We start from the raw sequence: 24,598 nt of genomic DNA on the forward strand, positions 1-24,598 counted from the left end.
CAAGATGAATTAAAGATTTCAACCAAGATGCCAAAGAAATGGCAGAAGCTTTCTGGCCTTTTCTAGAACCGGAAAAGATAACAAATAGACTAGAAGTCTTACGGAAAGACTTAGTAGCTTCAACATAATATTTCAAAGCTCTAACAACATCCAAAGAATGCAACGATTTCTCCTTAGAATTCTTAGGATTAGGACATAATGAAGGAACCACAATTTCCCTACTAATGTTGTTGGAATTCACAACTTTAGGTAAAAAATCAAAAGAAGTTCGCAACACCGCCTTATCCTGATGAAAAATCAGAAAAGGAGACTCACAAGAAAGAGCAGATAATTCAGAAACTCTTCTGGCAGAAGAGATTGCCAAAAGGAACAAAACTTTCCAAGAAAGTAATTTAATGTCCAATGAATGCATAGGTTCAAACGGAGGAGCTTGAAGAGCCCCAAGAACCAAATTCAAACTCCAAGGAGGAGAAATTGACTTAATGACAGGTTTTATACGAACCAAAGCTTGTACAAAACAATGAATATCAGGAAGAATAGCAATCTTTCTGTGAAAAAGAACAGAAAGAGCAGAGATTTGACCTTTCAAGGAACTTGCGGACAAACCCTTATCTAAACCATCCTGAAGAAACTGTAAAATTCTCGGTATTCTAAAAGAATGCCAAGAAAAATGATGAGAAAGACACCAAGAAATATAAGTCTTCCAGACTCTATAATATATCTCTCTAGATACAGATTTACGCGCCTGTAACATAGTATTAATCACAGAGTCAGAGAAACCTCTTTGACCAAGAATCAAGCGTTCAATCTCCATACCTTTAAATTTAAGGATTTCAGATCCTGATGGAAAAAAGGACCTTGCGACAGAAGGTCTGGTCTTAACGGAAGAGTCCACGGTTGGCAAGAGGCCATCCGGACCAGATCCGCATACCAAAACCTGTGAGGCCATGCCGGAGCTACCAGCAGAACAAACGAGCATTCCTTCAGAATCTTGGAGATTACTCTTGGAAGAAGAACTAGAGGCGGAAAGATATAGGCAGGATGATACTTCCAAGGAAGTGATAATGCATCCACTGCCTCCGCCTGAGGATCCCGGGATCTGGACAGATACCTGGGAAGTTTCTTGTTTAGATGAGACGCCATCAGATCTATTTCTGGAAGTTCCCACATTTGAACAATCTGAAGAAATACCTCTGGGTGAAGAGACCATTCGCCCGGATGCAACGTTTGGCGACTGAGATAATCCGCTTCCCAATTGTCTATACCTGGGATATGAACCGCAGAGATTAGACAGGAGCTGGATTCCGCCCAAACCAGAATTCGAGATACTTCTTTCATAACCAGAGGACTGTGAGTCCCTCCTTGATGATTGATGTATGCCACAGTTGTGACATTGTCTGTCTGAAAACAAATGAACGATTCTCTCTTCAGAAGAGGCCAAGACTGAAGAGCTCTGAAAATTCCACGGAGTTCCAAAATATTGATCGGTAATCTCACCTCCTGAGATTCCCAAACTCCTTGTGCCGTCAGAGATCCCCACACAGCTCCCCAACCCGTGAGACTTGCATCTGTTGAAATTACAGTCCAGGTCGAAAGCACAAAAGAAGCCCCCTGAATTAAACGATGGTGATCTGTCCACCACGTTAGAGAGTGTCGTACAATCGGTTTTAAAGATATTATTTGAGATATCTTTGTGTAATCCTTACACCATTGATTCAGCATACAGAGCTGTAGAGGTCGCATGTGAAAACGAGCAAAGGGGATCGCGTCCGATGCAGCAGTCATAAGACCTAGAATTTCCATGCATAAGGCTACCGAAGGGAATGATTGTGACTGAAGGTTTCGACAAGCTGAAATCAATTTTAGACGTCTCTTGTCTGTTAAAGACAGAGTCATGGACACTGAATCTATCTGGAAACCCAGAAAGGTCACCCTTGTCTGAGGAATCAATGAACTTTTTGGTAAATTGATCCTCCAACCATGATCTTGAAGAAACAACACAAGTCGATTCGTATGAGATTCTGCTAAATGTAAAGACTGAGCAAGTACCAAGATATCGTCCAAATAAGGAAATACCACAATACCCTGTTCTCTGATTACAGACAGAAGGGCACCGAGAACCTTTGTAAAAATTCTTGGAGCTGTAGCTAGGCCAAACGGCAGAGCCACAAACTGGTAATGCTTGTCCAGAAAAGAGAATCTCAGGAACTGATAATGATCTGGATGAATCGGAATATGCAGATATGCATCCTGTAAATCTATCGTGGACATATAATGCCCTTGCTGAACAAAAGGCAAGATAGTCCTTACAGTTACCATTTTGAACGTAGGTATCCTTACATAACGATTCAATATTTTTAGATCCAGAACTGTTCTGAAGGAATTCTCCTTCTTTGGTACAATGAAGAGATTTGAATAAAACCCCATCCCCTGTTCCGGAACTGGAACTGGCATAATTACTCCAGCCAACTCTAGATCTGAAACACAATTCAGAAATGCTTGAGCTTTCACTGGATTTACTGGGACACAGGAAAGAAAAAATCTCTTTGCAGGAGGTCTCATCTTGAAACCAATTCTGTACCCTTCTGAAACAATATTCTGAATCCAAAGATTGTGAACAGAATTGAACCAAATTTCTTTGAAAAAACGTAACCTGCCCCCTACCAGCTGAGCTGGAATGAGGGCCGCACCTTCATGTGGACTTAGAAGCAGGCTTTGCCTTTCTAGCAGGCTTGGATTTATTCCAGACTGGAGATGGTTTCCAAACTGAAACTGCTCCTGAGGATGAAGGATCAGGCTTTTGTTCTTTGTTGAAACGAAAGGAACGAAAACGATTATTAGCCCTGTTTTTACCCTTAGATTTTTTATCCTGTGGTAAAAAAGTTCCTTTCCCACCAGTAACAGTTGAGATAATAGAATCCAACTGAGAACCAAATAATTTGTTACCCTGGAAAGAAATGGAAAGTAGAGTTGATTTAGAGGCCATATCAGCATTCCAAGTCTTAAGCCATAAAGCTCTTCTAGCTAAAATAGCTAGAGACATAAACCTGACATCAACTCTAATAATATCAAAAATGGCATCACAGATAAAATTATTAGCATGCTGAAGAAGAATAATAATATTATGAGAATCATGATCTGTTACTTGTTGCGCTAAAGTTTCCAACCAAAAAGTTGAAGCTGCAGCAACATCAGCCAATGATATAGCAGGTCTAAGAAGATTACCTGAACACAGATAAGCTTTTCTTAGAAAAGATTCAATTTTCCTATCTAAAGGATCCTTAAATGAAGTACCATCTGACGTAGGAATAGTAGTACGTTTAGCAAGGGTAGAAATAGCCCCATCAACTCTAGGGATTTTGTCCCAAAATTCTAATCTGTCAGACGGCACAGGATATAATCGCTTAAAACGTTTAGAAGGAGTAAATGAATTACCCAATTTATCCCATTCTTTGGAAATTACTTCAGAAATAGCATTAGGAACAGGAAAAACTTCTGGAATAACCACAGGAGATTTAAATACCTTATCTAAACGTATAGAATTAGTATCAAGAGGACCAGAATCCTCTATTTCTAAAGCAATTAGTACTTCTTTAAGTAAAGAACGAATAAATTCCATTTTAAATAAATATGAAGATTTATCAGCATCAATCTCTGAGACAGAATCCTCTGAACCAGAAGAATCATCAGAATCAGAATGATGATGTTCATTTAAAAATTCATCTGTAGGGAGAGAAGTTTTAAAAGATTTTTTATGTTTACTAGAAGGAGAAATAACAGACATAGCCTTCTTGATGGATTCAGAAACAAAATCTCTTATGTTATCAGGAACATTCTGCACCTTAGATGTTGAAGGAACTGCAACAGGCAATGGTACTTTACTAAAGGAAATATTATCTGCATTAACAAGTTTGTCATGACAATTAATACAAACAACAGCCGGAGGAATAGCTACCAAAAGTTTACAGCAGATACACTTAGCTTTGGTAGGTCCAGCACTAGACAGCGATTTTCCTGAAGTATCTTCTGACTCAGATGCAACGAGACACATCTTGCAATATGTAAGAGAAAAAACAACATATAAAGCAAAATTTATCAAATTCCTTAAATGACAGTTTCAGGAATGGGAAAAAATGCCAAAGAACAAGCTTCTAGCAACCAGAAGCAATGAAAAATGAGACTTAAATAATGTGGAGAAAAAAGCGACGCCCATATTTTTTTAGCGCCAAATAAGACGCCCACATTATTTGGCGCCTAAATGCTTTTGGCGTCAAGAATGACGCCACTTCCGGAACGCCGACATTTTTGGCGCAAAATAACGTCAAAAAATGACGCAACTTCCGGCGACACGTATGACGCCGGAAACGGAAAAGATTTTTTGCGCCAAAAAAGTCTGCGCCAAGAATGACGCAATAAAATGAAGCATTTTCAGCCCCCGCGAGCCTAACAGCCCACAGGGAAAAAAAGAGTCAAATTTTTGAAGGTAAGAAAAAAATGATTAATTCAAATGCATAATCCCAAATATGAAACTGACTGTCTGAAAATAAGGAATGTTGAACATTCTGAGTCAAGGCAAATAAATGTTTGAATACATATATTTAGAACTTTATAAACAAAGTGCCCAACCATAGCTTAGAGTGTCACAGAAAATAAGATTTACTTACCCCAGGACACTCATCTACATGTTTGTAGAAAGCCAAACCAGTACTGAAACGAGAATCAGTAGAGGTAATGGTATATAAATAAGAGAATATCGTCGATCTGAAAAGGGAGGTAAGAGATGAATCTCTACGACCGATAACAGAGAACCTATGAAATAGACCCCGTAGAAGGAGATCACTGCATTCAAATAGGCAATACTCTCCTCACATCCCTCTGACATTCACTGCACGCTGAGAGGAAAACCGGGCTCCAACTTGCTGCGGAGCGCATATCAACGTAGAATCTAGCACAAACTTACTTCACTACCTCCATAGGAGGCAAAGTTTGTAAAACTGAATTGTGGGTGTGGTGAGGGGTGTATTTATAGGCATTTTGAGGTTTGGGAAACTTTGCCCCTCCTGGTAGGAATGTATATCCCATACGTCACTAGCTCATGGACTCTTGCTAATTACATGAAAGAAAGAAAGGAACATTGGAGACAAGGAGATTACTTCATCCCCACACGTTTAACCCAGCTTGCCATCTGGAACAGAATACCAAGGATCCCTCACCCAATTAGCAATAGGATCCTCCAGCACCGCAAAAACATGCCGTAGTAGGACACAAAGGCGCGCCAGTCTGTAATGAAAAGCAAGACTTACCTCCACCGGGGCAACTGACAACCTTGAGGGTTGGGCCCATGAAGCTTCAGAGGAAACCGCTTCCCCAGATGGCTGATCTGACCCAGTCGATCCCATGCCTGACGATCCCCGGTTAGCATAACACGGACAGTATCTCAGTAACACCTGCTCTGGAAGATGCATATGGCCATGCGGAACCGTGCCGTAACCTCTGGAGGAAACAAGTTACCACCCAGAGAAGGGGTAACGGCATTAGAGACACCTGCTTGCGTAGCCAAAGAAGGTTCTAAGGGACGCGCCGCATGGGATATGGGATCCCCAGGGGCGGATGGCTCGGCGGAGTCTACGTTCCCTGTATCGGGAAAAGAGAGCACTCTAGAGCGGCATTTGGAACATAACTGATGGGCATGGATTACCCAGGCCATTTCATCTGTCTCTAAAAAAATCCTCCATAACTTGGTATATAGAAATTATGGATAGACAAAAATAAAATGCCACCTTACACGCCCAATTGCTGGGGCACTCACCACCTCCTGAGACCCAGACAGCTAGCGGACAGACTTTTTCCCTCCGTCGCCACGCATTCAGGAATATAGAAATGGAACACAGAAGCGTGCCACGCCTCATCACAAGGTGCGTCGTGCAGGCCATAAAAAAAAAAACGAAAGAAAACGTGCCAAGGCCTACAAGGGCTGCGCAGCCTGACAAGAAAAAGCCGTTATGTTCCGAACTAGCCACAAGCCCTAGTGACGCTACATATTAGCAGACAGAATCACATTATAAACATGATTAAAGTCTCCCCTGTTCAATAACCCCCCTCAGGAGATATTAACCCTTGATTCCATACAAAGATAAAGGTGTCCCACTGAGACCCTGACTTCTTCGTTTACATTACTTATAACATCATCAAAGTAAAATGAAACTATCTTACCGGAATCAACGCCGTGGAATAGGAACACGGCCCTTCAAGTGTGACAGATAATAGCCTCTCTTCTGACATGGACTTAAGAGAAGAAAGCAGGCAGCGAAACTCGTTAACGATGATTGCTAAGGAGCTGTTAATATGAGTCGGGATGGTTTCACAGACAGAATCTCCCTGCATCTCTGGGCTCTAACTTTCATCCATGCTCTCACTGAGAGGCTAACAAAATTACTTGAAACTCCAGTCCCATTTTGAAGAGTACTACCCTCCATAAGAGACTATCTAAAATCTTCTGACACTTCTCTGCCAACCTCCTGTGACGAAAGGCAAAGAATGACTGGGGGATGAGGGAAGTGGGGGAGGTATTTAAGCCTTTGGCTGTGATGTCTTTGCCTCCTCCTGGTGGCCAGGTTCTGATTTCCCAAAAGTAATGAATGTAGTTGTGGACTCTTCCCATTTAATAAGAAAATGTAAAAATACACACACACATATACATATTATTATAAGGCTAATTGTTAGCTTTGAATGCATCATTATGTCTTGCATGTATTTACTGTTTTACTGTTTAACACCCCTTTAAGCAATATGTTAGTTGTACTTTACAATACAGAACTACACAACTCAGTAGCAAAGAGAATGAATATGTACTTACCTATGTATCAAGTTGTGAGAATGCAAATAACCTAATCCCTGCAGTGCCCCATGTGTAATAGCTGCTATCTCAATTTCTTGCAATGGCTTTTTATGTACTGGGAGAAAAAAAAAGAAAAAACTTTTTATTCATTGATTTTTAATCGCTATCTTTACAGTTAGTGACAACACAAAGCAATTTTTTTCTTTATTTCAGGGAATTTAATTTAGTTAGCTCCCAATAGTTTTTAATACCTGGAGTGCAATTTAGAGAAATTACAAAGAGTAGCCATAGTTACATGTTATTAATTATTCACTAACAGGCAGCGGTCAGCGATTGTTTATGAATTATAATTAATGCCAATCTGGCAAATCAAAGTAGATGTTTTATATTTGTTACCGGAATTTCTGATTTACAGCTTTAAAATGAAACAAACAAAAAATATATATAGCTGCAAAGGACAGTAAATCAGAGGGCATATTACACAAGCCATTCTTTTCAATGGAGTTCTAATTAACTTAAATAAAATATATACAACACTTAGTGGTGGCTGGATAAAGGCTGCAGGAAACGGGTAGGTTTCATTTAAAATTTGCATTATTGAAAGATGCATATTCTAAGTAACTCACTATAATGGAGTTGTCATATGGAATATGAGTTAATTTAAGATAGATAGAACAATGACTAAAGGAAGTCATTTCCTTCATAATGGGTTCCGGCATTTTTTTTAAAAAGCGTCTCCTAAATATTTTAGATTTTTATATTTATGAATAATATTGATTAATATTGGTGTGCTAAGTATAAAATGAAAAGCAAGTAATTTGTTGTTAAATGAGTGCTATAAGGATGATTTGTTTCTTTAACTTAAAGGCACAGCACACCTAAGCAATTAAGCACTAAACTACGAAAGTTAAAAAAAAAAAAAGTATTTACATCAGGGCTACTCAAATTAGGACCCACAGACCACATCTGGTTCACTAAAGATTTTTCACAAGTTAATACTTCTAATAAAATAAAAAGCATTTTAATTTGTACCAGATTTTTTTTTACATTTGATTCAAGTATATAGTTAAAGGAACATAAAACTCAGATTTATAATACTCATCATGGATGCATTTTATTTTTAAAGTGATGGTAAATCCTAGGATTTACTATTGGAACAAATAAGGGGGGCTGAAAGCTCCTTTATTTGTTCCAAGCAATCGTCACACTGAGCAGCTAAGGCAGCCCACCAGCAGAACGCTATTTTCACTATTTGGCTGAGAGGCGCCAAGCCGGATTTCCTGCATGGCTATTGGCAAAGTGGTGGTAACGTCACCTCTCAGCCAAATAGCGAAAATAGCGTTCTGCAACTGGGCTGCCTTAGTACGGCAATCACTTGGAACAAATAAATAAACTTTCAGTTTGAAGTGTTTTATACTTCATGAATGAAAGTCCCCTTTATTTGTTTCAATGGTAAATCCTAGAGTTTCACAAAAGTTAGGATTTACCATCAGTTTAAAAAGAAGCTCTTTTCCAAAACATATGTATAAGCAAAACGGTTACAGTTTCAGTAATAATCTTCACTGTGCATGGCACTTATGTAAATATATTAAGGAGAAAGCTAATATCCACCAGGAATTAATAAGGATAGATATATTGGGGAAAATGTGTGTTTACAGTTTTCTGCAGAGCAGCCTGGGTAAGTCAGTACACCGTTCACAGCAAAACTATTTAAAAAAAAAAAAAAAAAAAAAAAATCCAATGTTTTGGGAAGAATTTTTTTTTTTCTTCAGTCAAAGAAGTCAACCCAGAATGACATAAAACAGTCTCCCTATCAAGATACTAACCTGAGGTCAATCAGAGGTGACACTCTAGGATATCTTGACATGTTATAATCACTTTAATGGTACTGGATGACCAAATATGACAGACATGTCATGTTTGGTATCAAAATAATCCTCATAATGTCACAGTAGGATTGCTTTTAAGTGTAGGTATACTATATATTTACATAACCAAAATTACAAGTTATCCTATAACATCAGCATGGACTTGCAATGTGGTTTTATGGTGTGGTGGATACCTTCCTTGCCCAATCTGGAAGAGGCGTAGTCAGATTTCAGCAAAATAATGTCTGCATATGAGAGTGTAAGTGACCATCCTTTCCTTGCCAATCTCCCTTTGGACAGATATCTAAACTAGTACAGTATTTGGCTCTGTTATATTTTCTCTTTCTTTTAAAAAAAAAAAAAAAAAAAAAAAAAAAAAAAAGGAGTTTTGCTTTTGTGTGTAATTGTATTTAACTAATTTTTTATATAATAATAATAGATATTCACTATAAAAAATGCTGGCCGTAATATGTTATAATATGATTACATAATTACCTTCTAGTAAATCTGATGCAGATCCTAGACAATACTCCATGACTAGCTGTTAAGAAAATGTATAGAAAACAATTAACCTTTCCATCAAACACAGAATGATAAATTAGATTTGTACTTCACATAATATGAACAGCTCATAAATTATTGATTATAATGTGAATATGTAGTTCCACACCTACCTGAGTAGATAGAAACTATATGGCATTAAAAATTGTTCGATTCCTCCCATTACTCTACATATCAAGTCATCCAGCCGTTACACTTTCCTGAAACTATACATCTGTGAAACTTATACCTTTGTAAATATGAGTGCGGTATTATACACAGGGATAGCTTGCTACATTAATCTACTCAGGTGCACCACATGGCTGTTTTCCCTAAATCTTTTTATTTGCCATACACAGATGGCTCAGACAGAGATTATACTTAATAATAAGAAATTAATTTTTTCTTTCATGTACTTGGCAAGAGTCCATGAGCTAGTGACGTATGGGATATACATTCCTACCAGGAGGGGTAAAGTTTCTTAAACCTCAAAATGCCTATAAATACACCCCCCCACCACACCCACAATTCAGACGGGTAAATCCCCGCCTCAGAGGATTACGGCTCATTCTACTAGGTCAGTTTCTACCTCCTGGGCTTTTAAGAATGAAGCTTCTGTTGATCAGATTTGCAAAGCAGCAACTTGGTCTTCTTTGCATACTTTTACTAAAATCTACCATTTTGATGTTTTTTCTTCTTCAGAAGCAGTTTTTGGTAGAAAAGTTCTTCAGGCAGCTGTTTCAGTTTGATTCTTCTGCTTATAATTTCAGTTTTTTTCATTATAAGATTAAAACTTTTTGATTTGGGTTGTGGATTCTTTTTTCAGCGGAATTGGCTGTCTTTATTTTTATCCCTCCCTCTCTAGTGACTCTTGCGTGGAGTTCCACATCTTGGGTATTTTCTATCCCATACGTCACTAGCTCATGGACTCTTGCCAATTACATGAAAGAAAACATAATTTATGTGAGAACTTACCTGATAAATTCATTTCTTTCATATTGGCAAGAGTCCATGAGGCCCACCCTTTTTGTGGTGGTTATGATTTTTTTGTATAAAGCACAATTATTCCAATTCCTTGTTGATGCTTTCGCTCCTTTCTTATCACCCCTCTTCTTGGCTATTCGTTAAACTGAATTGTGGGTGTGTGTGGGGGGGGGGGGTGTATTTATAGGCATTTTGAGGTTTGGGAAACTTTGCCCCACCTGGTAGGAATGTATATCCCATACGTCACTAGCTCATGGACTCTTGCCAATATGAAAGAAATTAATTTATCAGGTAAGTTCTCACATAAATTATGTTATTAAACTTGCTAATTTCTGTCCTTTCCGTAAGGATCCAGAGTATGTATTTCTGAGTGTTTACATGTAGGTCAGAGAAAGCTTTATCAACGGCCTCTTATTTCACCTGCTTTATAAAAACACCTGCTTTTTATAAACCGATCTCCTCCAGCAAAGACATAAGGAGGCTCTAACGCAGCAAACCTGAAGCCCTTGCGGTTGTCTTTAACTGTAAATAGAGTAAGAGGAGAATCTTTAAAACTCTAGATTTCAAAAAGTTTCAACTTCATTAAATGGACATAAAACTCAAAAATATTCTGCCATGATTTATATAATATGCGCAATTTACGGAAAACCCCCCAACAAACTTTCAAATTTACATTTGTGATCAAATTTACTTCAAATCTCTTGGTTGAAAAATGAGTGGGTCACATGTTTGGATCACTATATGAAAGCAGTTTTGAAAGAATGTTTTTAACAATGTTACATACTGTGCAAACACGACTGCCATTTAGTGCTTTAAAGGAAAAAGAGAAAAAAGCAAGAAGAAGAATGGATTTTTTTTTTGTATGCTCTAATTAAAAGGATGGGGAATAAATTGATGGGCAACTACTACAAAATAGTAGTGAACACAAATGAATATGCTGCCACAAGAACACACAATAAAAATAAAAATTATGCTTACCTGATAAATTTCTCTCTTTCCGGGCATGGAGAGTCCACAACGTCATTCCAATTACTAGTGGGATATTCAACTCCTGGCCAGCAGGAGGAGGCAAAGAGCACGCCAGCAAAGCTGTTAAGTGTAAGTTCCCTTACCCATACTCTCCAGTCATTCAGCCGAAGGAAAATGGAAAAAGAACAAACACAAGGGTATAGAGGTGCCTGAGGTTTACTCAAAAAACGACCGAATTATAATTTAGAAAGAGGGCGGGGTCGTGAACTCTCTATGCCCGGAAAGAAATTTATCGAGTAAGCATAAATTTTGTTTTCTTTCCTATGGCATGGAGAGTCCGCGACGTAATTCCAATTACTAGTGGGAACCAATACCCAAGCAAGAGGACACGGAATGAAAAGGGAGGGAGAAAAAGGCAGGAGGACCTAAACTGAAGGCACTACCGCTTGAAGAACCTTTCTCCCAAAAGAGGCTTTAGCCGAGACAAAAGTATAAAATTTGTAAAATTTGGGAAAAGTATGCAAAGAGGACCATGTGGCCACTTTGCAAATCTGTTCCACTGAAGCTTCATTTTTGAAAACCCAAGATAAGGAAGATAGCCCTAGTGGAATGAGCTGTAATTCTCTCAGGAGGCTGCAATCCAGCTGTCTCATAAGAAAAACGAATCATATTTCTTAGCCAGAGGGAAAGGGTAGTAGAAGAGGCCTTCTTACCCTTACGCTTTCTAGAAAAAAAAAACCCAAAGAGGGCAGAATATTGCCGAAAATCTTTAGAAGCTTGTAGGTAAAATTTTAGAGCACGCACAACATCCAAGTTAAGCAAAAAACGTTCCTTATGAGAAGGATTAGGACAAAAAGAAGGAACAATAATTTCCTTATTAATGTTTTGATCCGACACCACCTTAGGGAGAACACCCAAATTAGTACGAAGGACCGCCTTGCCTGAAAAAAATAAAGGTACGGGGAATCATACTGCAGAGCCGAAAGCTCAGAAATTCTGTGAGCGGAAGAAATAGCAATAAGAACAAAACCTTCCAAGATAACAATTTTATGGAAACAACATGCATCAGCTCAAACAGAGCCTGCTGCAACACTTTAAGAACAAGATTAACCCCTTAATGACCACAGCACTTTTCCATTTTCTGTCCGTTTGGGACCAAGGCTATTTTTACATTTTTGCGGTGTTTGTGTTTAGCTGTAATTTTCTTCTTACTCATTTACTGTACCCACACATATTATATACCGTTTTTCTCGCCACTAAATGGACTTTCTAAAGATACCATTATTTTCATCATATCTTATAATTTACTATAAAAAAAAATATAAAATATGAGGAAAAATTGAAAAAAACCACACTTTTTCTAACTTTGACCCCCAAAATCTGTTACATATCTACAACCACCAAAAAACACCCATGCTAAATAGTTTCAAAATTTTGTCCTGAGTTTAGAAATACCCAATGTTTACATGTTCTTTGCTTTTTTTGCAAGTTATAGGGCCATAAATACAAGTAGCACTTTGCTATTTCCAAACCACTTTTTTCCAAAATTAGCGCTAGTTACATTAGAACACTAATATCTTTCAGGAATCCCTGAATATCCCTTGACATGTATATATTTTTTTTAGTAGACATCCCAAAGTATTGATCTAGGACAATTTTGGTATATTTCATACCACCATTTCACCGCCAAATGCGATCAAATACAAAAAATCGTTCACTTTTTCACAAATTTTTTCACAAACTTTTGGTTTCTCACTGAAATTATTTACAAACAACTTGTGCAATTATGGCATAAATGGTTGTAAATTCTTCTCTGGGATCCCCTTTGTTCAGAAATAGCAGACATATATGGCTTTGGCGTTGCTTTTTGGTAATTAGAAGGCCGCTAAATGCCACTGCGCACCACAAGTGTATTATGCCCAGCAGTTAAGGGGTTAATTAGGGAGCTTTTAGGGAGCTTGTAGGGTTAATTTTAGCTTTAGTGTAGTATAGTAGACAACCCCAAGTATTGATCTAGGCACATTTTGGTATATTTCATGCCACCATTTCACCGCCAAATGCGATCAAATTGAAAAAAAAGTTAAATTTTTCACAATTTTAGGTTTCTCACTGAAATAATTTACAAACAGCTTGTGCAATTATGGCACAAATGGTTGTAAATACTTGTCTGGGATCCCCTTTGTTCAGAAATAGCAGACATATATGACTTTGGCGTTGCTTTCTGGTAATTAGAAGGCCGCTAAATCCTGCTGCGCCTCACACGTGTATTATGGCTAGCAGTGAAGGGGTTAATTAGGGAGTTTGTAGGGAGCTTGCAGGGTTAATTTCAGCTTTAGTGTAGAGATCAGCCTCCCACCTGACACATCCCACCCCCTGATCCCTCCCAAACAGCTCCCTTCCCTCCCCCACCCCACAATTGTCCCCGCCATCTTAAGTACTGGCAGAAAGTCTGCCAGTACTAAAATAAAAGGGTTTTTTAAAAAAAAAAAAAAAAAAAAAATTTTTTTTTAGCATATTTACATATTCTAGGGTGTAGGATCCCCCCCTTAGCCCCCAACCTCCCTGATCCCCCCCAAAACCGCTCTCTAACCCTCCCCTCTGCCTCATTGGGGGCCATCTTGGGTACTGGCAGCTGTCTGCCAGTACCCAGTTTGCAAAAAAAAGTGCTTTTTTTCTGTAGTGTAGCTTCCCCCCCCACACAGACAAACCCCCACCACCTTGCTGATCTTTTTTTTTTTTTTAAATATTTAGACATTTAAACATTTAAACATTTTTTATTAATAAATTTTCTGTAGTGTAGCGGTTCCCACCCGCTCCCTCCCCGTGCACGCGCCCTCCCGTGCACTCGCACGCGTCCGTGCGCGCCCCCGCTCATGATCTCGCCCCCCCTGCACATAACCAGGGCCATCGATGGCCGCCACCCGCCTCCCGGTCCGGCTCCCACCCACCAACGCAGGGAGCCACCGATCTCCGGTGCAGAGAGGGCCACAGAGTGGCTCTCTCTGCACCGGATGGCTTAAAAAGGTTATTGCAGGATGCCTCCATATCGAGGCATCACTGCAATAACCGGAAAGCAGCTGGAAGTGAGCAGGATCGCTTCTAGCTGCTTTCCACACCGAGGACGTGCAGGGTACGTTCTCAGGCATTAACTGCCTTTTTTTTGAGGACGTACCCTGCACGTCCTCGGTCGTTAAGGGGTTAAGGCTCCAAGGAGGAGCAAAAGGATTAAACACAGGCCTGTTTCTGACCAGGGCCTGAACATAAGCTTGAACATCTGGCAAATCTGCCAGACGTTTGTACAAAAGAATAGACAGTGCAGAAATCTGACCCTTCAGAGTACTGACTGACAAACCTTTCTCGAGCCCATCCTGAAGAAAAGATAAAATACAGGGAATCCTCACCCTTCTCCAGGAGAAACCCTTAGATTTGCACCAAGAAAGATATTTACGCCGTACCTTATGGTAAATCTTGCGAGTAACAGGTTTGCAAGCCTGAAGCAATCAATGACCGCTTAAGAAAAACCACCTCTAGACAGAACTAGGCGTTCAATCTCCAAGCAGTCAGCTTCAAAGAATCCAGGTTTGGATGCAGGAATGGACCCTGAATTAGAAGGTCCTTCCTCAGAGGTAACCTCCAAGGAGGAAGAGATGACATCCTTGCCAGATCCGCGAACCAGATTCTGCGAGGCCATGCAGGAGCTATTAGAATTACCAATGCTCTCTCTGGTTTGATATGAGCATTGACTCGTGGAAGGAGAGCAAACAGAGGAAAAAGGTATGCCAGAGAGAAGATCAGAAGAAAAAGGTATGCCAGAGAGAAGATCCAAGGAAACGCTAGAGCATCTGTCAGAGCAGCCCGAGTATCTCTTGACCTTGAACCGTACTTTGGACCTTGGCGTTTTGATGAGACGTCATCAGATCCAACTCTGGAACCCCCCATCTGAGGGTTATCTGAGAGAACACTTCCGGAAGGGGAGTCCACTCACCGGGATGAAAAGTCTGTCTGCTCAGAAAATCCACCTCCCAGTTGTCCACTCCTGGAATGTGGATGACAGATAGGAGACAATCGTGAGCTTCCGCCCACTGCAGAATGTGAGTCACCTCCTTCATAGCCAAGGAACTCTGAGTTCCTCCCTGGTGGTTGAAATAAGCCAATAAGGAGAGGATGTAAGACCGAAATCTGATAAATCGGACCGAACATAGCTAAGGCCCAGCTGTAGAGCATTTAAGACTGTTCTCAGTTCCCAAGATGTTGATTGGGAGAAAAGAATCCTCTCAGGTCCAAAATCCCTAAGTCTTTAAAGCACCCTAATCTGCTTCCCAGCCCAACAGGCTGGCATCCGTGGACAGAATGACCTGAGACAGATGATCCTGAAAATCCACTAAGATAGAGAGTCTCTCGAAATTGAGACTAGGACTATCCTCTTAAAGAGATCCGTAAGGACTCCGATCAAATGTCTGAACAAGATAACTGTAGAGGACTCAGATGGATATGAGCAAAAAGGAATAAACCATTACCTCCCTACACAGAGTCACCAACGGATGAATAGAGACCTGTAGAGAAATACAGGTAGCAAGAACTTTGGATTTCCTGAACTCCGTCAGAAACAATCTTCATAGACAGAGAATCTATGATTCCCAAAAAGCATACCCTGGAATCTGGAACCAGGGAACTCTTCTCCACATTCACCTTCCACTCGTGTTACAACCGAGAATCCCAAAAAAAAAATCTTACTAAATGAAAAATGGCTCCTGAACCAAGATATCATCCAGGTACGAAGCCACCACAATGCCCTGAGACCTGATCACTGGCAGAAGAGCCCCCAGAACCTTTATAAAGATTTGAGGGGCAGTGACAAGGCCGAAAAAAGGATTTGTCCTGAAAGGCAAACCGAAGGAATTGAAAATGTTCTTTGAGAATAGCAACATCAAGGAAACGTCTTTCAGGTCGATGATAGCCATGAACCTCAGCGTGATAGTCTCCTAATATGAAGAAAACATAATTTATGCTTACCTGATAAATTCCTTTCTCCTGTAGTGTAGTCAGTCCACGGGTCATCCATTACTTATGGGATATTAACTCCTCCCCAACAGGAAGTGCAAGAGGATCACCCAAGCAGAGCTGCTATATAGCTCCTCCCCTCTACGTCACACCCAGTCATTCGACCGAAAACCAAACGAGAAAGGAGAAACTATAGGGTGCAGTGGTGACTGGAGTATAATTTAAAAATTTAGACCTGCCATAAAAAACAGGGCGGGCCGTGGACTGACTACACTACAGGAGAAAGGAATTTATCAGGTAAGCATAAATTATGTTTTCTCCTGTTAAGTGTAGTCAGTCCACGGGTCATCCATTACTTATGGGATACCAATACCAAAGCTAAAGTACACGGATGACGGGAGGGACAGGCAGGATCTTTATACGCAAGGAACCACTGCCTGAAGAATCTTTCTCCCAAAAACAGCCTCCGAAGAAGCAAAAGTGTCAAATTTGGAAAATTTGGAAAAAGTATGAAGAGAAGACCAAGTTGCAGCCTTGCAAATCTGTTCAACAGAGGCCTCATTCTTAAAGGCCCAAGTGGAAGCCACAGCTCTAGTAGAATGAGCTGTAATCCTTTCAGGAGGTTGCTGTCCAGCAGTCTCATAGGCTAAACGTATTATGCTACGAAGCCAAAAGGATAGAGAGGTAGCAGATGCTTTTTGACCTCTCCTCTGTCCAGAATAAACGACAAACAGGGAAGAAGTTTGGCGAAAATCTTTAGTTGCCTGTAAATAAAATTTCAGGGCACGGACTACATCTAGATTGTGCAGAAGTCGTTCCTTCTTTGAAGAAGGGTTAGGGCACAATGATGGAACAACAATCTCTTGATTGATATTCTTGTTAGTAACTACCTTAGGTAAGAACCCAGGTTTAGTACGCAGAACTACCTTATCCGAATGAAAAATCAAATAAGGAGAATCACAATGTAAGGCTGATAACTCAGAGACTCTACGAGCCGAGGAAATAGCCATTAAAAACAGAACTTTCCAAGATAACAGCTTGATATCAATGGAATGAAGGGGTTCAAACGGAACACCCTGTAAAACGTTAAGAACTAAATTTAAGCTCCACGGTGGAGCTACAGTCTTAAACACAGGCTTAATCCTAGCCAAAGCCTGCCAAAAAGCCTGAACGTCTGGAACTTCTGACAGACGTTTGTGTAAAAGGATGGACAGAGCTGAAATCTGTCCCTTTAAAGAACTTGCAGATAAACCCTTTTCTAAACCTTCTTGTAGAAAAGAAAATATCCTAGGAATCCTAACCTTACTCCATGAGTAGTTCTTGGATTCGCACCAGTGTAAGTATTTACGCCATATCTTATGGTAAATTTTCCTGGTAACAGGTTTCCTAGCCTGTATTAAGGTATCAATTACTGACTCCGAAAATCCACGCTTTGATAAAATCAAGCGTTCAATTTTCATGCAGTCAGCTTCAGAGAAATTAGATTTTGATGTTTGAAAGGACCCTGAATTAGAAGGTCCTGTCTCAGAGGCAGAGACCAAGGTGGACAGGATGACATGTCCACTAGATCTGCATACCAGGTCCTGCGTGGCCACGCAGGCGCTATTAGAATCACCGATGCTTTCTCCTGTTTGATCCTGGCAATCAAACGAGGAAGCATCGGGAAGGGTGGAAACACATAAGCCATCCTGAAGGTCCAAGGTGCTGTCAAGGCATCTATCAGGACCGCTCCCGGGTCCCTGGACCTGGACCCGTAACAAGGAAGCTTGGCGTTCTGGCGAGACGCCATGATATCCATATCTTGTTTGCCCCAACGTCGAAGTATTTGGGCAAAGACCTCCGGATGAAGTTCCCACTCCCCCGGATGAAAAGTCTGGCGACTTAGGAAATCCGCCTCCCAGTTCTCCACTCCTGGGATGTGGATCGCTGACAGTTGGCAAGAGTGAGACTCTGCCCAGCGAATTATCTTTTATACTTCCATCATCCCTGATGGTTGATGTAAGCCACAGTCGTGATGTTGTCCGACTGAAACCTGATGAACCTCAGAGTTGCTAACTGAGGCCAAGCCAGAAGGGCATTGAGAACTGCTCTCAATTCCAGAATGTTTATTGGAAGGAGACTCTCCTCTTGAGTCCATAATCCCTGAGCCTTCAGGGAATTCCAGACAGCGCCCCAACCTAGTAGGCTGGCGTCTGTTGTTACAATTGTCCAGTCTGGCCTGCTGAAGGGCATCCCCCTGGACAGATGTGGCCGAGAAAGCCACCATAGAAGAGAATCTCTGGTCTCTTGATCCAGATTCAGCGTAGGGGACAAATCTGAGTAATCCCCATTCCACTGACTTAGCATGCACAATTGCAGCGGTCTGAGGTGCAGGCGTGCAAAAGGAACTATGTCCATTGCCACTACCATTAAGCCGATTACCTCCATGCATTGAGCCACTGACGGGTGTTGAATGGAATGAAGGACACGGCAAGCATTTAGAATCTTTGTTAACCTGTCCTCTGTCAGGTAAATTTTCATTTCTACAGAATCTATAAGAGTCCCCAAGAAGGGAACTCTTGTGAGTGGTAAGAGAGAACTCTTCTCTTCGTTCACTTTCCACCCATGCGACCTTAGAAATGCCAGTACTAACTCTGTATGAGACTTGGCAGTTTGGAAGCTTGACGCTTGTATCAGGATGTCGTCTAGGTACGGAGCTACCGAAATTCCTCGCGGTCTAAGTACCGCCAGAAGAGAGCCCAGAACCTTTGTAAAGATTCTTGGAGCCGTAGCCAACCCGAAGGGAAGAGCTACAAACTGGTAATGCCTGTCTAGGAAGGCAAACCTTAGATACCGGTAATGTTCTCTGTGAATCGGTATGTGAAGGTAAGCATCCTTTAAATCCACTGTGGTCATGTACTGACCTTTTTGGATCATGGGTAAGATTGTCCGAATAGTTTCCATCTTGAACGATGGAACTCTTAGGAATTTGTTTAGGATCTTTAAATCCAATATTGGTCTGAAGGTTCCCTCTTTTTTGGGAACCACAAACAGATTTGAGTAAAACCCTTGTCCGTGTTCCGACCGCGGAACTGAGTGGATCACTCCCATTAGTAAAAGGTCTTGTACACAGCGTAGAAACGCCTCTTTCTTTATCTGGTTTGTTGACAACCTTGAAAGGTGAAATCTCCCTTGTGGAGGAGAAGCTTTGAAGTCCAGAAGATATCCCTGAGATATGATCTCCAACGCCCAGGGATCTTGGACATCTCTTGCCCAAGCCTGGGCGAAGAGAGAGAGTCTGCCCCCCACTAGATCCGTTTCCGGATCGGGGGCCCTCACTTCATGCTGTCTTAGGGGCAGCAGCAGGTTTTCTGGCCTGCTTGCCCTTGTTCCAGGTCTGGTTAGGTTTCCAGCCTTGTCTGTAGTGAGCAACAGCTCCTCCCTGTTTTGGAGCAGAGGAAGTTGATGCTGCTCCTGCCTTGAAGTTACGAAAGGCACGAAAATTAGACTGTCTAGCCCTAGGTTTGGCTCTGTCTTGAGGCAGGGCATGGCCTTTACCTCCCGTAATATCAGCGATAATTTCTTTCAAACCGGGCCCGAATAAAGTCTGCCCCTTGAAAGGTATGTTAAGTAATTTCGATTTAGAAGTTACATCAGCTGACCAGGATTTTAGCCACAGCGCTCTGCGTGCCTGAATGGCGAATCCGGAATTCTTAGCCGTAAGTTTAGTTAAATGTACTACGGCATCAGAAATAAATGAATTAGCTAGCTTAAGGGTTTTAAGCTTGTGAGAAATCTCATCCAATGGCGCCGAGTCAAGGGTCTCTTCCAGAGACTCAAACCAAAATGCTGCCGCAGCCGTGACAGGCGCAATACATGCAAGGGGTTGTAATATAAAACCTTGTTGAACAAACATTTTCTTAAGGTAACCCTCTAACTTTTTATCCATTGGATCTGAAAAGGCACAACTATCCTCCACCGGGATAGTGGTACGCTTAGCTAAAGTAGAAACTGCTCCCTCCACCGTTTGCCATAAGTCCCGTGTGGTGGCGTCTATTGGAAACATTTTTCTGAATATAGGAGGGGGTGAGAAAGGCACACCGGGTCTATCCCACTCCTTAGTAACAATTTCAGTAAGTCTCTTAGGTATAGGAAAAACGTCAGTACTCTTCGGTACCGCAAAATATTTATCCAACCTACACATTTTCTCTGGGATTGCAACTGTGTTACAATCATTCAGAGCCGCTAACACCTCCCCTAGTAATACACGGAGGTTTTCCAGCTTAAACTTAAAATTTGAAATGTCTGAATCCAGTTTATTTGGATCAGATCCGTCACCCGCAGAATGAAGCTCTCCGTCCTCATGCTCTGCAAATTGTGACGCAGTATCAGACATGGCCCTAGCATTATCAGCGTACTCTGTTCTCATCCCAGAGTGATCTCGTTTACCCCTAAGTTCTGGCAATTTAGACAAAACTTCAGTCATAACATTAGCCATGTCTTGTAGAGTGATTTGTAATGGCCGCCCTGATGTACTTGGCGTTACAATATCACGCACCTCCTGAGCGGGAGATGCAGGTACTGACACGTGAGGCAAGTTAGTCGGCATAACTTCCCCCTCGTTGTCTGGTGAATGTTGCTTAACATGTACAGATTGACTTTTATTTAAAGTAGCATCAATGCAATTAGTACATAAATTTCTATTGGGCTCCACCTTGGCTTTTGAACATATTGCACAAAGAGATTCCTCTGTGTCAGACATGTTTAAACAAACTAGCAATTAGACTAGCAAGCTTGGAAATACTTTTCAACTAAATTTACAAGCAATATGTAAAACGTTACTGTGCCTTTAAGAAGCACACAAAAACTGTCACAGTTGAATAACAATGAACCGGATTAGTTATAGAAACCAAATTTAGTAAAGGATTGCACTCATTAGCAATGGATGATTAACCCTTAATATCAGAAAAAACGGATAACAATTGAAAATATAAGCGTTTTTATCACAGTCAAAGCACAGTCTCACAGGTCTGCTGTGAGTGATTACCTCCCTCAAAACTAGTTTTGAAGACCCCTGAGCTCTGTGGAGACGTCCTGGATCATGCAGGGAGAAAAAGGCAGACTGTGACTGAATTTCTGATGCGTAGTAAAAGCGCCAAAATAGGCCCCTCCCACTCACACTACAACAGTGAGGGAAGCTCAGTAAACTGTTTTAATTTAAAACAAACGACAGCCATGTGGAAAATAACGCCCAAAACAATTTTTCACCAAGTACCTCAGATAATTAAACGATTTAACATGCCAGCAAACGTTTAAAATCTAATTTATGAAATGTCATTAAAAGCCTGCTGCTAGTCGCTCACACTGCAAGATAGGCTAAAAGTTATATGCATACAGTATTTTCCCAGTGAAGTGCCATTCCCCAGAAATACTTAAGTGTAAACATATATACATATCAGCCTGATACCAGTTGCTACTACTGCATTTAAGGCTGTACTTACATTATATCGGTATTAGCAGTATTTTCTCAGTCAATTCCATTCCTTAGAAAATAATATACTGCAACATACCTCTTTGCAGGTGAACCTGCCCGCTGTCCCCTGATCTGAAGTTACCTTACTCCTCAGAATGGCCGAGAACAGCAAATGGATCTTAGTTACGTCCGCTAAGATCATACACAAAAACTCAGGTAGATTCTTCTTCAAATTCTGCCTGAGAAGAAAACAACACACTCCGGTGCCGTTTAAAATAACAAACTTTTGATTGAAGATATAAAAACTAAGTTTAATCACCACAGTCCTCTCACACATCCTATCTATTAGTTGAGTGCAAGAGAATGACTGGGTGTGACGTAGAGGGGAGGAGCTATATAGCAGCTCTGCTTGGGTGATCCTCTTGCACTTCCTGTTGGGGAGGAGTTAATATCCCATAAGTAATGGATGACCCGTGGACTGACTACACTTAACAGGAGAAATTGAATGCATATGAAACACATAAAATATTAAAAATATGATACATTATATACATAAAAACCGCCAATAGATGGCAGACACTACCAAGATTCAAAATAAAGATTAGATTCATAATCCAATATAAGAACCCCAGAAATATGTAGCATCTTATAAAGATGTTCCCACAACAGAGAAGCAAAGTCCAATGAAGAAGAGTTAATAGTCTACATACACCTATTTAATATAAGGGCTCCAGAAATATGCATAACCATAAATATAGCATGCAGTTTCCTTATTTGCCACCAGATTGCAACCAATATAGGAAATAAACGTCCTGAAAAATAAAGATAGCATTTACATATTCAGACATGAGAAATAAGTACCATCAGAAAAAAAAATAAAAAAAAATTAGTCCCCTCGTGAAATACATGAACATAAATATTGCACTGTACTCCGCTAAGGCGAAGATTGATGCACTCAAGCTTCAATGATGCAGCAGGAAACTTGGACCGCTAATGAAGCAAGTCAATTCCAAAATGGTGATAAAATCCTTGAGCCAGTACCGCAAAAAATAAATAAATATAGGGGAAAACTATACCGCTCTAATCCCCTACTAATAATTACAGATCCCATAGAGTAAAACAGATCTCAGAAAACTTAGTGCACCGCCATCATAACATAGCCGACAACACTTTTCATTCAGCTAAATAAAACAGTCAGACTGCAGATATGTGCAGACACAAAATGTTTCTAAATCCATCGGTGGCGATGAACCCTTTGTGAACCCTTTGTGAGGGGAAAAGTGTTCAAAGTTAGAAGTGAAATAATTCACACTGTTGCGATCATTAAAAGCCTAGGGAGGGAGGACTTCCGGGAGGCGGAGCTACTGAGTAGCAGCAGGGACTGAGAGCTCTGGTAAAACAGAGGCTAGAAGTTTGAATAGAGCCGCTTCCAATGCTTCCAAGCATCAGCCTTACACAACCACAAGGTCCCAAACATCCAGGGATCGGTCAGTGTCGGCCAGAATAGCGTGTGGGGATATAAACTGTGCCCCAGCACCCAGACAGTTGATCTAAAAGAATCGCGAAAGCACCGGTGCCATCTTGCCTGACGGGAAAAGGCAAAGAAATAACGGCACATCTCTCCTAAAGGCAACGCACATCAGAGGGACACGGCGGGTGTCACAAAAACCCAAAGGAGGGAGACCATACAGACCCACAAACCATAGTGAGTACTGGCAACACATACCGCCCTACTGTAACTCAAGGACCTCTTTAGACCAATAATACAAAGTGACTAGATCTAACCAAACTGCTATATTATAATTGCTCCTAACAAGTACAATACTAAAACAAAAGGGATATATGAGACAGTCGTTTTTTTGGGCAAGCCAGGAGCTGATATAATAGTGCTGTGTATACTCTCAGGACAGTTAACTTTACAAGCTATAGATAGATTTTGGTCCTTACAGCCAGCCATTTCTGTACTTGGACTGCCATCAAGTGGAGGCAAAGGGCCACAGCAGCTGGGAATTAAAACTAAAGTGCACAACTTTTTGCTTTCATCATCCTTTTATTGGCACCACACTCCCAACGTATAGATACAGAGGGTCAGGGTCATCCTAAAGTTGTCTGCATCAGAAGGTGACCTCCAATCATTGGACCCACTACAGATAAAGGGAAAAGGGACATTGAATAAAATACGGATCACAAATTTATATACAGAAATGCAGCCACATGATGAGGAGTAGGATCCCTTGACCTGATCCCCCTCAATGCCCTGATCCACTCATGCAAGGATTAATGAAGCGATAAAAAATTCAACACAAAAATTGTGTAGAGACAAGAGCCCTCCAGGTTGGCTTGATTTCACTCTCAGGATATCCAAAAATAACACTGAGCTACAACTTCCTCAGCTGCGCAGGCTGAGGAAGGCTACATGGCTGAGTGCTGGGATATACATTTCCGCTTTTATACTGCTTTGCTGATTCCTGGTTTGCTAACTAAGTATCCGCTACACCCACTGTATGCACAAATATAATCGCAGCTTCAAGAAAAAAACGGAAACAATGGCTTCCAAGAACAAGCACGCAGAGCGAAAAGCAAGACATCAGGCAGAAATGCACGCTGAAACTAATACAGAGGATACAACAGATGACTCAACTAAAGGAAACACACCCTATAGTCACACAGTTTTCAGCGTTATTCCTCCCAAAGATTGAACAACTCCAAAATGGGATGGATTAACTCTCATAAGAATTTAAACAATTATCAACAAGATTAACACATGCTTAACAAAGAATCTCAGATACTAAGGTCAGACAGCGAGAAACAACCACAAATGTCACACAGCTCCAGAGGCAAAATGCAGTATTATTGGAAAGACTGGATGACCTGGAAAACAGGTCAAGGAGGAACAACTTGCGGATTGTAGGTTTACCAGAAACAGTCCCCAGCATTTACTTAATT

General features: G+C 40.8%; 1 protein-coding gene across 2 annotated transcripts in view; it reads right to left on the bottom strand.

The window, feature by feature from the left end:
* The window catches only part of TAOK1 (TAO kinase 1), a 613,695-nt gene that overhangs the window by 298,700 nt on the left and 290,397 nt on the right, over nt 1–24,598 (bottom strand). For both annotated transcript variants that reach the window (XM_053706161.1, XM_053706162.1), the window contains exons 6-7: nt 9,202–9,247; nt 6,857–6,953 (exon numbers count right to left, since the gene is read on the bottom strand). In XM_053706161.1, coding sequence (XP_053562136.1) covers nt 6,857–6,953; nt 9,202–9,247 — 143 coding nt within the window. The remainder of the gene's footprint in view (nt 1–6,856; nt 6,954–9,201; nt 9,248–24,598) is intronic.

The sequence above is a fragment of the Bombina bombina genome, chromosome 3 (genome assembly GCF_027579735.1).
Source record: "Bombina bombina isolate aBomBom1 chromosome 3, aBomBom1.pri, whole genome shotgun sequence".
Lineage (NCBI taxonomy): Eukaryota > Metazoa > Chordata > Amphibia > Anura > Bombinatoridae > Bombina > Bombina bombina.